The sequence below is a fragment of the Lutra lutra genome, chromosome 8 (assembly GCF_902655055.1).
Source record: "Lutra lutra chromosome 8, mLutLut1.2, whole genome shotgun sequence".
NCBI classification, from domain to species: Eukaryota; Metazoa; Chordata; class Mammalia; order Carnivora; family Mustelidae; genus Lutra; species Lutra lutra.
Window position 1 is genome coordinate 61,318,278 of NC_062285.1, and position 15,034 is coordinate 61,333,311.

General features: G+C 38.7%; 1 protein-coding gene across 2 annotated transcripts in view; it reads left to right on the top strand.

Annotated features, from left to right (window-relative positions):
* SLC38A4 (solute carrier family 38 member 4) overlaps positions 1-14,256 on the top strand; it is a 64,165-nt gene extending 49,909 nt beyond the window's left edge. For both annotated transcript variants that reach the window (XM_047741374.1, XM_047741373.1), the window contains exons 12-16: positions 385-485; positions 2,214-2,338; positions 7,860-8,004; positions 9,790-9,887; positions 11,305-14,256. In XM_047741374.1, coding sequence (XP_047597330.1) covers positions 385-485; positions 2,214-2,338; positions 7,860-8,004; positions 9,790-9,887; positions 11,305-11,406 — 571 coding nt within the window. In that variant the 3' untranslated portion in view covers positions 11,407-14,256. The remainder of the gene's footprint in view (positions 1-384; positions 486-2,213; positions 2,339-7,859; positions 8,005-9,789; positions 9,888-11,304) is intronic.
* Positions 14,257-15,034: the final 778 nt, after the last annotated feature.

Sequence of the window (15,034 nt, forward strand, 5' to 3'; positions counted from 1 at the left end):
ATGGAGCCCTGTGTCGGGCTCTACCCTCGGTGGGGAGTCGGCTGGAGATTCTTTCCCTCCCTCTCTCTCTCCCCCTCCCTCTGCTCATGTTTTCTCTCCCTCTCTCCCCCAAATAAATACCTGAAAGAAAGAAAGAAGGAAAGAAAGAAAGAAAGAAAGAAAGAAAGAAAGAAAGAAAGAAAGAAAAAGAAAAATGGAGACAAATCCTCCTCCGCTCTCAAAGACAAATCGAAACAAGCTAGGTTTCCTGCACTAGAAATGCGGTTTTATAAAAGCAACACAAGCATACATTCTTTCACTATTTTTTAAAAGTTTTAATTATGAAAAGAGATACTTTCACAAGTTAAAAAACAAAACCCACAAAGCTTGGTGTTTCCTTTTCAGTCGGTCCCGGAGGAAGATGCAAACAGTGTCAAATATTTCCATCACGGGGATGCTTGTCATGTACCTGCTTGCTGCCCTCTTTGGTTACCTAACCTTCTATGGTAGGTCACCCTGTCAAAGTCATTCTCTTTGTGCAAATCCTAGTTGGGCTGATCATTAACCTGGGTAGGTATAATTCTTTTAATTGCTTTCTCTAAGCAGCATGATCTCTAGTACACATAATCATTTAACAGGCTATGTGAGCCTTGTCATTTGACCTAAGAAAATGGGACCTGAACCAGCCTGGTTAACAGGATACAACACTTGTGAATTCACGCATATTTTATGAAAACCAGCCTTCATATTTAAGTTATTTTCCCTAGGGATAGATTGTATTTCTTTGGCTTGACTCCTTAGGCCATCTCAAGCTAGAAACAATGACAGTGAGTCCAGTTGTATATTGGAAAACTCTTTTGGTAGAATAACTAACTACCCAACAAGTGGTAGGAAAAGTACAAAGTCCTGGAGTTGGAATCTGCTTTTTGTTTACCAGGCAAGTGGAATCTGCAGGCTTGGAGCGTTTGGCAAGTTTTCTGGCTCATCTCATTCTCTTCTGTTACAGTGAATGGTTTCCCAAGAAAAGAAGACATGACAATTCCCTGCAATCTGGGAATGTACTACCAAAAACAAAGAAAAGCAACTATGGACACTTTAGATTATGTCTAAAAACAATTTCTCTATGGCATCTTAATGGACACAAAAGCCCTACAGACATATTTCAGGGATTCTAACATTGACCTGTTGTCATGAATCAGTGTTAGCAACATAAACCTATCTTTTACATAAACCTCTTTAACTTTTTACTTTAGTTTTCTTTTTTCTGATTCAATAAATCAAATTGATTGCAAGACAAATTGTGGAGGAAAAGACTGGGGAGAGGGTACCATTTACTTGTTTTTTTTTAATTCCATTTGACTAATATTTCAATATTAACCAAGCACTCACTTTGGATTGGACATGAGCTCTTTGTTGGATTGTGAATTTAAAAAATCAGATTAATACCAGGGAATCTATTTTTACTCCCCTCTGTCTGCTTTGGATGGGAGTAAGGAGGAAAAAAAAATCAAACTACATCTGATTCTATAAGCATCTCCATGTCATTTGTATCTGGAATTCTGAAAGAATAAATTTTCTCGGTGGGTGACATCTTAATCTTAGATCAATATTAATTAGGAGACCCAGTAAAAATCATGCTAATTCATCCTTGCATGTTCCTTATACTGACTCTAATGAGTTTCCTAAGACAAGCAAAAGCTTGAAAAATCCCCAGAAGTCTGGGTATCAGTGTCATGACAGAGTCATAACTGTTAAACTTGAAAAAAAATTTAGAGTTCATTTGTCATAAGGTTTCCATACTAGGTTCAGAGAAGCTGCATCAAAGCTCACAGGCGGGTGGGAGTGGAGGCGGTGGTAGGCTGTGAGGGACAGGCTGGTGGGGCTTGGCTCTTTCATCCCCTTCAACGGAGCACCTCAGCTTGTTACCTCTTTTGCCAGGTTTCTATGCGGTAGAGATAGACTTATTATGAAGCGAATGAGCTAGAGAGGCACCTTCATAATTGGATTCTAGCTTCTGCAACTTTATAAACTTCAGGGTTCCCTTGTTCATTGAAGAAAGGTCACACAACTAATAAGCTCAGAGTTATGATTAAAACAGAGGCGTCTAGATTCCCGTACCTGGGTTTGGTTTTTGTTTTTGTTTTCCCATTATACTGTGTTCCCTTTGCAAAATGTTACTGTTGGTATTGACTTGACAGCACCAAGCGAACCCATTCTCTTCTTCCCCTTTGTAGGAGAAGTTGAAGACGAATTACTACACGCTTATAGCAAAGTATACACATTCGACACCCCTCTCCTCATGGTACGCCTGGCAGTCCTTGTGGCAGTGACACTAACGGTGCCTATTGTCCTGTTCCCAGTAAGTACATGAAACTTTGGTGGAACAATCCAGCTGAACCTCCTAGATTAGTACATATGTTCTGATTTGATGTGGATTTCATTATGATCTGAGTTTACAATTGCAATGCCTGAAGAAGTCATTTTTATACAGCACTTTGGAACCATTTAAAATGGACAATTTAATATGTAAATACAACAAATATTTAGACGTTAAACACTTATAAAATATTGGGGGGGGATCACCAAGTGTATTTCTTTATTTATTTTCCAGCTTTGTTGAGGTCAAAATTTATTGTTAGGTTCAAATTCAAAAAACAGATCTGAGTTTCAATCTTATGGGTTAGTAAAAATGAGTAGGAGTTTGTAGAACTTCTGAAACTTGAAAGCCAAAACCACATTACTTTTCAATTCATTGCATTTTCACCAGTTCTGATGGTATTTAAATCCCCTCCCTCTGCCAGTGGGTTCTGCTGAAGTAACATTCAAAAGTCTCCTTCATTGGATTCCTTGAAGACCAATGAGAAGGGGAATCCTCTTAAGTAAATTACATGCTAGAACTAAATTTCTTGAAAAATAATTAGATTACCGATCATACATCTTTTCTACAACCCCCCAAACTGATCCATGTCCTCTGCGAGACTCCTGCTGGAATTACCTCTTCTTGGCATTTGCCTTTGGTGTCACTTGTTGTGAGATCACAGGGTAGGGCTGGTTGAAGAGATTTGGGCTACATGAGTTAAAACCACCACCTATGGATAAACACGGGTCTGCATTCTCCTGCCAACTCTTCTCCTTTCATAAACACTGAATTTACTCATTCATTTTAGGGGGAAAAATAAGCGACCTAGTAACCAGCACCGTCCTGTACAGAATGTTCCATGTAGGGCCCAGCATATGAGAACTACTCCTCTAATGACACTGTGGTCACTTTAAATGCAGCCTGTGTGCTGAAATATTTTTTGACACATTCCTTTTTCATGAGTGCATGAAATCAGATCCTTATTGCCAGTAGGGCTAATATTTTACTCTTAAATAATATCTTGCCTCTCATGTGTCTGAAAGTATTTCCAGTGACATGCATACAGCTTTGTCCTAAAATCAGCTCTATCAGGAGAACAAAGCAGAAGACAGCTGTAGACAGAAAGTATACCATAGGGTAAAATTTCTAAGCAAACAGTGACTGAGGAAAGAATGTTGAAAGACCTTCTTTTTGTGTGTAAAGATATCACCAACTAAGTTTTGGCACTCAGTAGGCACTCCCATCATTATTGAATCAAAGTAATGTATAAAAGAAATCTGTTATGTGCTTCTGTAAGTGCCCTAAATATAGCACTTTCATGTTGTGGTCTCAGGAGATTAATGGACTTGGCCATGGTCATGAAGCTAGTCAGTCACAGTTGACCAATGCAGTGCTCCCAGCAGGACACTGAGGGCTGGGGTCAAGATAATAGGAAGTGGAAGTCAGCCTTTCATATACTGATGGTCATTTCACCTCAACATTTGAAATCTAGATCTCTCCATAAAAGTTCTTTCTCTCGTGACAGATAAGGCACCGGTGTAAGTCTGACCATCAGGTACAGTAGTAGGTGGGAAACATCTCCCATGAGATGGCCCTTAGGATCAACAGACTATGAGAACCAAATTTCCAAAAAATAACTGTTATCCTTAAGTAAGAATTTTAACCCAACATTAACATTTATGAAACGCTTTGCACGTAATTCTGTCTTTGACCTTCCAATGTTACATTGCGATCATTTGTGTAAGTGCCCACCTTCTCCCCTGGGTTAAAAGTCCTGGAGGTTAGGGATGTGCACAGTGACTGGCTCAGGAGCTCAGCAGTGGTTACCAAGAAAAATGGTCTCCAAAGGAATCTTGCCTTTTCATATAAACGGCCTTTTCCAGCAAAAGCAGAGGCTGTTCCACTTGTTGACATTTGCCATAAACTTCATTTGGGTGAGGATCTGGGCTAAATGATCCAAGCCTCCATGGATACGATGGAGGGCATAAAAGTGAACATGGAGGGCAAAAAAAAAAAAGAGAAAGAAAGCCTCCTTGTCCCAGTTAAACCCACAAGGCTACTTTCAGACACTTTCCCCCTAAAGTGCAAGAAGTTGGTGGTGTATTTGTTCCTTATGATTTACAGCCATGACTTTCAACATGTCAAATGCAGTCATGTGTGGCAGTGTTCTCCTGAGGGTTTCTTTGAATTATGAAACTCTTGACCAATAAGAAATTTATTTACTTTGCTTTGATATACCCACATACAAATCATAAAAACAAACAAAACCTAGTCTATTAGGACTAAAATCTCTCAATTTTAGGAACAATTTTATATTTTACTTCTTTCAACAAATGACAAGTGGGCTCTTTTTCTTAGGAGCCCAAGAAGAGACAACAGAGGTGTTTCTGTACATGGATGTTTGGATGGATTTTCCTTAGACTATTCCATTTATTATCTTAGTTTTCTCCAGTTAGGTCAGTATTTTCCTTCTTAAACGAAGACACATTTTGAGTGAAAAATGATTATCAAACAAATGAATACATGAAGTGAATTGCTTTTTCACTAGTGTCCCAACCTTTCTGCTTCTAATGTTGTGGTGGTGGTGGTATGGGCAGGGCTGTCCATTATGGGACTGTACCTCCTTCACAAAGACTATGAACATCATTTTCAGCTTATACTTCCCTTTATGTTCTCAAGTTCACATATCACCATGAAAAACAGAAAACCAGATAATCCTAATAAGTTTATCAGGAACACAGACTCACATTCCATTTGCCACACCTTAAAAAAAAATCATATCTCAGATTCTCTAGCTACTTCTATTCTATTTTATGATAGTAAAATCTCTCTTTTCACGGTTGCTGCCTTCAGAACCCCTGTTAGATATAGGCATAGAAATATGAATATTGCTGTGAACTGGAATAGAGTCGTGATCCACAGATATTTCCAACACCCTTGTCCCAAGCAGTCTTAGAAGTGAAACTGATTCACTTCTAAACAATAGTCTTGATTTTTTTTTTTGAACGTTCAGACCTAATAAAGGTTTCCACTTTCTACTCTGCCTCTCAATGGGTCCCCAGATTGGAATATGGCACCCCCTCACAGACTTCCTATTCCAAATATGCTCTCTGGAAATAACAGATTTTTTTTTTTTTCTAGAGCTTCCAAGGACCTTTCTAGAACCATTCTGGGTCAGAGGCCATGGCCGTTGCTAGGGCCTTCCCTCCTCCCTCCACCCTGGCACCTGACCCACATTTCCAGGTTCTTATCAGTTTGTGTCAGTAGAGAAAAGGCGCTTAGATAAGTGGAACAGCAGGCATTGCACTGTGGGTAACAGGCCAGCCCCCCTTGCTCCTGAGGCTCCTGACCATAGGTAAACAGACTGTGGAGGACACATTGATCCAGGCTCACCTCTCAAGGCTGCATTTTAACATAGAAGGACCAGCAAGTTTCCTTCTATTCTTTTCCACCCCCCCCCCCCACCAGATGCAACCTGCGACCTCCCAGTGTGCCCTCTTATCCTTCCTAGGAATCACTGGCAGCTCCAAATGCCTTCAGTTCTGTTGGGGATTTTCTTCTTTCTTTGCCGTGAGAAGCCAGCTTTCACCCTTGTTCCAACCATGAGTCCTGTAAAACTTCTGTACTCTTACATCATCAGGCCCCACCCTAGCCTTCCTGGGGGCCAGGAGACAGTAGGAAACCGAATTTACATTCGGGGACTCTGTACCTATAGGTTTGCCTCTAACTCAGCCTCTTGAGTAAATAGTATTATTTTAACAAAAGACAAAAAAAGCACATACGTATGACCTCTGCCTGAAAATAACCTGCATGCTACTTGTTCATTCTGTATGTTTAGCATTCTCAGACAAATAAGTCCTGAAGCCATGTGGCTATACCATAGAAAGCTCATTTTTAAGCCTAATGAGACCAGTTTGGACAAGACTGAATAAGCACGAATTGTGGATCATAATGTAGAATTTATGGGCAGCTGGGGAAAATGTTCTCAAACCATTTGCTTTCTTCAGCCTACTTTTCAGAGCAAGTTTCATAATTTTCACTAATCCAATTTTTAAAATCCTTTACAAAGTCACTCTTAAACCATTTCCAGAAACTATCTGGTCTGCCATTCTGGAAATGAAATTGCTTTTGAAACCTAAACAGATGGCTTTAATTTTTGGTGCAGTGGTATGAAAGGAATGTCCCATTAGACACTACAAGCAATTCTGCTGGAAGTTTTTGTCGTGCATGCATGTGTTTCTAAATGCATTTTACATTTTCTCTCTCAAATGAGATCCCATCTCTCCACCAGCAAGAGACTTCAGAAGTAACATTTTAAGTGAAAAATCAACCCCAGCATTTCTAAAAATGTGAAGTCCTAGCTTCACTGACATGCTCACTTATTGAAAAGCCAATAGAGTAATTCCCCTAAGTCAAAAAGTGTCCTCTAAAAGATTCCAGCGATAAGAGTATTTTCTACTTTGTTAAGCTGTTCAAACATGCAGAGCATTCCCTCTAGCCAAAAGGATCTTTTTATCCGGGGTTACAGCACAGTAACTTGAAAGGCTGCTGCAAATGGAGCCTCTCTTGACCCTTCACCTATTTATTGTAGCCGCCGAAATAGGGCTGAAGTCTGTACAAGGCTCCTGAAGAGAGGGAAGGGATTTGTTCCGTTCAATTTAATTCAACGTGTATTGAGTGCCTGCTGTGTGCAAGACACCAAACTATAAACTTTGAAGAATGTTAAAATTATTAGGCCCTATTCTTTGCCTTGCATTTATAATCTAGAATTGGGAAGGGGGGAGGCAGAAGGGGAAAATGAGAGAGGAGCAAATACAAAGAGTGTCATATATTTAAAAACATTGTGTGGCAAAAATGCTAAATATAATGCCAAACTAAAAAGATTTGTAAAAGTTCTATTCATGAGCAGTATATAAATCAATTCAGTGCCTGTCCTTAAAACTTAATCCAGTCTAACAGACGTGTTTAGAAATTGAAAAGGTTTTACCGTGTCCCTAAATTCTATGCCTTACCTGTTATTTTATCTCTTTCTGAGATTTTTTTTTAAATATTTTATTTATTTATTTGAGAGAGAGAGAGAGAGCATGAGAGGGGAGAGGTCAGAGGGAGAAGCAGACTCCCTGTTGAGCAGGGCATCTGATGTAGGATTGATCCCAGGACTCCAAGATCATGATCTGAGACGAAAGCAGCTGCTTAAACAACTGAGCCACCCAGGTTCCCCATCTTTCTGAGATTTTTAAAGTCTGAAAGCTGAGGAAGTGAGCACAAGGAAAACACTCTCTCAAACACACGTCAGCATCAAGTTGCACAATAGTATCAATGGACTTAATAACTGACCTATACACTTAAAAATGGGTAAGACGGTAAATATGTATATTTTACCACAATAATGAAATTTTGCAAGATAAATCAGCATTGAGATCATTTTAGGGAGAAAAAGAAAAAACACAGAAGATGCTTTAGAGGGACAAACATATTTGAAATTGTAGATGAAAATCAACTTTGGGCTTTTCTTTTGCAGATTCGTACATCAGTGACCACGCTCTTATTTCCCAAAAGACCCTTCAGTTGGATAAGACATTTCTTGATTGCAGCTCTACTTCTTGCACTGAATAATGTTTTGGTAATCCTTGTACCAACAATAAAATACATCTTTGGATTCATTGGTAAGTTTGAGAAAAGCTTTTATTTTGTCAACTCAAGTTGATAACTCCTTAAAGGGCAGACAGGGAGCTGGTGGATGGGAGTCAAGGATCCCTGGTCCCATCTTAGGCTTATGGGATGCCTATTAGCCCAGCCAGGCTCCAGCTGGTCACCTTCCCTCCCTCTCAGGTGACTCAAAGTTATTCATAGGATGAGAAAAAAAGCTTAGAGGCCATCTAATCCAGCTGACTTTGCTGAGAGATGAGGAAATTGAGCCCCATAAAAGTCAAGTCATATAAAGCTTCTCCACCCTCCCCCCCATCCAAAAGTTGAGTGTTCCTAGGAAACCTTTTGTAAGCCTAAAAGGTATAAAGCAAAGAAGCAATTACCATTCGTTTATATGGAAAATTTTTTGAGCATCCCAGACCCCCCCCCCCCAAAAAAAATCAACTTCTTGGGCTTTTCTGATACCTTAGGAGACATATTGGTAACAAATGCAGAAAATAAATTGAGAGAAAACACAGATATTCAGACATAGTTCAAAAGCTAAGGCAGCTTAATGTCGAGATGTAGGGTAGCTCCCAGGGAAGGAACCTGGCGACGCTACTCTCGCTGCTCAGGGTACACTGCCTCTCTTCATGCTCACTGCACAACAAAGTCTGAATGCTATTTTCATTTTTTGCCTTTTTTTCAAAAAGCCAAAAATCCTCTTCAGGTTTCTTTCCGTTAGCAAAAATGGGTACTAATGTAGGTCTTCCCTAAAACCAAAGGGGCATAATGTGAACTTTCAAAATTGGGGAATACCTGTGCCTTGCAGTAGATCCAGGATTTGGATTTAGGTCTTAAAGCTGCATCAGACAGTAAGGAAGATAGATTTTACCTACAAGATGCTTTCTCAGCTCTGCGAGCATCAGCTGAGCATTGCCGGCTGTCTCTGGAGGTAGAGGAAGCTGGCCTTACAAAGCATATTCTCTTAACTGGGTAGCCTATTAATTTAGTTTTCATCTCCCGATTCGAGGGATGATTCATAAAGATAATATAAGATTTTTTAAAACTTAGGTGTAAACAAGTTGAAGAGTTACAAGTGGATAGGAAGGGTATATGAGCTCAGCTTTCTTAGTATGTGTTTGCATTATCAATTTCCTTTGAATTTTTTTTTAAAGATTTTATTTATTTATTTGACAGAGAGAAATCACAAGTAGGCAGAGAGGCAGGCAGAGAGAGAGGAGGAAGCAGGCTCCCTGCTGAGCAGAAAGCCCGATGCGGGGCTCGAACCCAGGACCTGGGATCATGACCTGAGCCGAAGGCAGCGGCTTAACCCACTGAGCCACCCAGGCGCCCCAATTTCCTTTGAGTTTTTAACAGGCAGCCTTTTTTTTAGATTTTTTTTTTTTTTTAATTTGACAGATAGAGATCACAAGTAGGCAGAGAGTCAGGCAGAGAGAGAGAGAAGAGGAAGCAGGCTCCCTGCCTAGCAGAGAGCCCGATGCGGGGCTCGATCCCAGGACCCTGGGATCATGACCTGAGCCGAAGGCAGAGGCTTTAACCCACTGAGCCACCCAGGCGCCCCAACAGGCAGCCTTTTATTGTTAATTGTATATTATGTGCACTTAGGACGCAACTGTGATGTGAGGTATATTTAAAATTTTCTTGATAAACAGATCTTTGAATAAGCAACCAAGACAAGTTGATGGTACCTTTAATGCTAAGATTAGGGTGGGGTTAGATCTGGTTTCTTTGAAGTACATGACCTTGGGTCTCTGCCTTGGTGAGTAAGACATTGACCTGTCCTGTGCCTCTGTCCTCAGGGGCTTCTTCTGCCACTATGCTGATCTTCATCCTTCCAGCAGTGTTTTATCTTAAACTTGTCAAGAAAGAACCCCTTAGGTCACCGCAAAAGGTTGGGGTAAGTAAGGCTTTCAATTTCCCCCATTTTTAAGTTGCTCTTCCACTACTTAAAGCAGAAAATACACGATTCCAAAAAACTGATGAAGGAGAACCAAAAATCAGATGGGCTGGAACTCTAGTGGAGAGAACAGGGGGTGGATTTCTGGTACTGAGATGCTTCCAGATCTTTTTCTTTCATATTAAGTATCTTGTGTTGAGTCCTTCCTACTTGTCGAACACTCATGGGGTTTTCCCACAGACATACATGTATACCAACTTCCACCCAAGACTGCAGCACTATCCAAGGGAAATTATGTGGGAAGAAAATGGGTTCCCTGGCAGTGTTAGGAAATAATATAAACATTTCAGTCATATCTGTTAGGTTTGTGAGGCCAAAAGAAAAGATGTTGCTTTGTTTCCCCCTCTATAGTACCTTGGTGTGGACAGAGATCCAGAACAGAATCATTCCTTTTCCAGTTAACCTTTTAAGATAGAAGATATAATTTTTTTAAACTAGATCATATTTCTTTCCTAAAATGATGGTATAGAAACATATGCCAGAAAGAATTGTTTTTCCAGTAATTAAATATTATCAATGACTATTTAATGAAGTCTTCCATTTAAGGCTTAAAAACAATGCCCCTTAGTGAGTTACGCTGAATTTTGCCTGAGAGTCATTCACCCCTCAGGACTGTTCAGGGACTTCACGACAGTTTGGCATCAAAAGCTCCTCTCATCAGCTCACCCTTGAATTCCTACCCTCTTTAGTCCATCTTCCTTGGACTTTTAGGGCAGTGTGAACTTGGCAGATTCCTTGTCCTGTTTGTGACCCATTCTGAGTTTGACCAGATGTAAGAACCAGTCAAAGTGTCTCCTACATCCTTTCTAGTGAATAAAAATTTTTAACTGTTGCTTCATTATATATAAAATGAAGACATTGATCTGAGTGGTAATATAGAAGACCTCTTCAAGTGTGTGTGTGTACACACACACTTCGCCTTTTTTTTTTTAAAGGAATATGAAATATAGATTAGGGTTTTGTTCTTATTTGTTTGTTTTATAAAATTTAACCCTATCCTATATACTATGATACACCCATCTAGGACCTGCCCTTTTTCACCTAAAGTATTGTGAGCACCCCCAATGTCATTAAATCTTTTTCTGTCACTTGACTTTTAATGATTACAGGCTATTCTATCATTTCGATGTACCAAGTCAACCATTTCTCTGTTTTGAGGATTTGGGTTAAAGCTCACCCTCTTTCCCCAACTCAGGTTCTAAACTCACTGAGCCGCTAGGCACAGCCAACTGAGCTATAAGGATGAGACAATTCAATATGCAATCAGATTGCTGCCTTAGTTATAAACAACGTACGAAGAGCAAGCTGTGCTAAAGATGGTTTCTGTGTGTCCTAACCAGTTCTCTCTGATTGACAGGCTTTAATTTTCCTTGTGGTTGGAATCATCTTCATGATTGGAAGCATGGCACTCATTATAATTGATTGGATTTACAATCCCCCAAATTCCAAGCATCACTAATCCAAGGAAAAAAATACTTTTTCTATTGGAAATGGCTGCAAATTATGCTGCAAAAGACATTGAGTTCTGTTGATTGGAATGTTATTCACAGGAAATAACAGGAAGATTCCAAAGATGTCTAGAGTAACATCACCAGGCACTCTTTCAGGAAGAGAAAAAGCAACATTTTTGTCAAGAATGGCTGTTTATGTGTTTAAAACCTGTGGTGCATGTTGCTACCCATGTTCTCCTAGAGCAGTGTGAGAGGATGTATTTTTGCTGTTATGCAAGCAGAGTAAGGGTAGCTGCAGGTAATGGTCCTCAGATAATACCCTTCCCCCCACCGCCCCAAATTACCAAATACTTGTATTCTTGGAACATCAAACAGAAATGCCCAGGAGGCAAAGCTATCTAACTGTTTAATGCCTTTCCGCAATCCAACACCCAATACTCTGGGTTTACTGAATAACAGAGGCAGAAGGCAGGTCTTATAACTGTCACTGTAAGGTACATGAATGATCAGACAGCAGGCTACAATGCGTTACTCTCCACAGTAAGGACTATCTTGCCCATTTTGTTCGTGACATTGAATTAGTAACTTCTTCATCCAGTAGATTTTTGGTAAATGTTAAAACATCTTACTAAACACAGGCATACCTTGTTTTATTCTGCTTGACTTTATTGTGTTCAGATACTGAGGGTTTTGGAGGGGGGGGGGGGGGTCTTTTTTTTTTTTTTTTTTTTTTTTACAAATTGGTTTGCAGCAACCTTGCATGGAGCATCATTTTCCCAATGGCATCTGCTCCCTGTGTGTCTCTGTGTCACATTTTGGTAATTCTCACAGTATTTCAAACTTTTTCATTATTATGTTTGTGATGGTGATCTGTGATCAGTGATTATGACTTGCTGAAAGCTCAGATACGGTTAGCATTTTTTAGCAATAAAATATTTTAATTAAGGTATGTGCTTTTTTTTAGACAGAATAGGTTTGCACACTTCATAGACTATAGTGTAAACATAACTTTTGTAGGTACTGGGAAACCAAAAAAAAAAAAAAAAGCCATTTGACTTGTTTTCTCGTAATATTTGCGGTGGTCTGGAACCAAACCTGCAATGTCCAAGATATGCCTGCATGTCTTAGGACCTGTCCCTGTAAGGTACATACATGAACGATGAGACACCAGGCTAGAACACCTTATGGTCAACAGTAAAGGAATGTTTTGCCCATTCTGTTTGTGACATTGAATGAGTGCCTTCTTCGTTTGATATTTTTTTTTATCAACGTTAAAACATCTTATTAAACAGAGAGAGGGGCTTTATTTAAATGATAGAGCAACAACAAAAATAATTCTTATTGCTAAACTGCCTGATCTGGAAGCATTTGCTTTTCAATACTATTCCTAGTCCTCGTGTCATGCTTGTCATTGAACAATGCTCTCCCTCTCATCTTCCATTGTCATCCAGAAGTTTTAGATAGACCACGATTCATGTGGACCTACATTACCCAGTATTGTTTGATATATTTTTATTTGATAAACATTCAGTGCAGGAAACTGTGATTGCTATATGTTTATGTATATAATCTTATTCTGTAGTCATCAGAATTTTAATGTATGGTACATTTGATTTTTATTTTTTACATGTGTAGTTTTCTCTCTTCACAGTCAAAATGTTTATACTATTGAGGGTGAGGGCAGGGAATTAAGTTGATGGGCTCAAAAATCCATTTGTACGTATCTGTCTATTGGGGACTTTAAATTTGAAACCTAAGTTATACATAGTTCAGGAATGCTCACCAATGTTTACAATAATAACACAATCATTCACAAGAAAATAAGTTCCTTGTTTGCAAGTAATTATCAGTACTAAGGTTGTTCTTTTAACTGAGCATGTCTAAAATAGGATTTAGTTCATTTTGGCTTGCACAAGAGTCTGCTGACATTCATTTGTCATTTAACACAATGTTAAATGGCTCTCCATAAAAAATAGGAGTGCTGACACCACAGAGAAATGCAAACTATTATTCTTGCTCACTTCTGCAACACACTTACATGAAATGGATTTAAGAACTAGCACTCACTGCCTAGAATTTCTAGAGTTTGCCACCCTTTTCTCCCCCCAAGTCAGTAGCAAGAACATTTATTGTATATTTTTGTATTTTAGTAAAGCCAAGTATGAAATACAAGTATCATAGCAGTATAATATTAAATCATATTTCAATACTTGCTTTGGAATGTGCCTTAAGAAAATACACATTTGTTTTATGTATCATTTTCTAGAGGCATAATACTGTCAAATGGTGTACTTCGTCATGGAAATTGAACATTACTAAAAACTATCATAATTTTTATGTCATTATTATTGGAGAATACTTGCCAAATAGAATCTTTAAGATTGGTTTCCAATTATGTTCAACTAAAGAGTGTTTCAAAATAAAAAGCGGAAAAAGGTAACTTCTGAGTGTTAAAAGAAGTTTTAATCTGATTGTATTTAAATGTAAATATCAAAGATTAATTCAAAAAATTGGGAAAGTATAAAATCTATATATATTTTGAATGCTTTACACCTTTTATATGACTAACTTGAAAATATCAACCTCTGCAATTACACAGATATTCAAGAGCAATACTACAGTGCCAAATAATGAAGCACCATTTTTCTTCTCATGGCCATTTTCAGGATTAGAACTTACACAGACTGCAGGGCAGACTTACATATGCTATATTGTACTGGATAATTTAACCCCATTTATGAACAGATGAAAATTTTATTTTCTTATTTCATTTATAAGATGGTTCAATGTACTGGGAGGCTTTTTTTTTTTATTACAGAAAGTGTATATTGGTATAATAAATGAACTTTTCAAATGACCATGATTTGATTGTCTGTTGTTGAAGGCTTTAAATTATTTGTATATGAAAAACATTTTAAGTCTTTAAAAAGACTTAAGACATATGGTCTTTTGTTTACTGGCATATGTTCCATTTTCATTGTACTCTTGACATGTAACTAACCTTTATAGCTGTCGAAGAAAAATAGTCACCATCTTCTTTTGGCAAAATACACAGCTAATCCTCAATCACTTTCATTTAGGTCATCACATACGTACCTATAGCATGGATGTGGGAAAATGTGGCTCTTTATGGTTAAAAAGAGAGAATTCATTTGGGATGGAAAAAGAAAAATATGAAAGTAGTCATAAAAGGACATGCAAGACATGGAAGAAGGAAAGCAACATGAGAGGATTGGGTCAAAACCAACAGGTGGTGGGACTCAAAGGACCTGTGTGCTAAGTTGTGTGCTTGACTTTCTAAGAAAGTTCCAAGTAGTTCTCCAAAGCCTTTCTACCATTTTCATTTTCACCAAGAATATATACGGGCTCCAGGTGTTTCACAGCTTTGCCAACACCGGGCATTGTACTTCATAGCCTTACAGTGGGTGGGAAATGGTTCCTTTTTTGTGATTTTCATTTCCATTTCCCTGGTGACTAGTGTTGGAAATTTTCCATGTGTTTCATGGCCATTCAGGTTTCCTTTTGTGAAGAGTCTGTTCCAATCTTTCACCCATTTTAAGAATGAGGTTGTTTGTCTTCTTATTGTGGATGTGTCAGTTCTTTATATATTCTGGACACACATCCTTTGTGAGATGG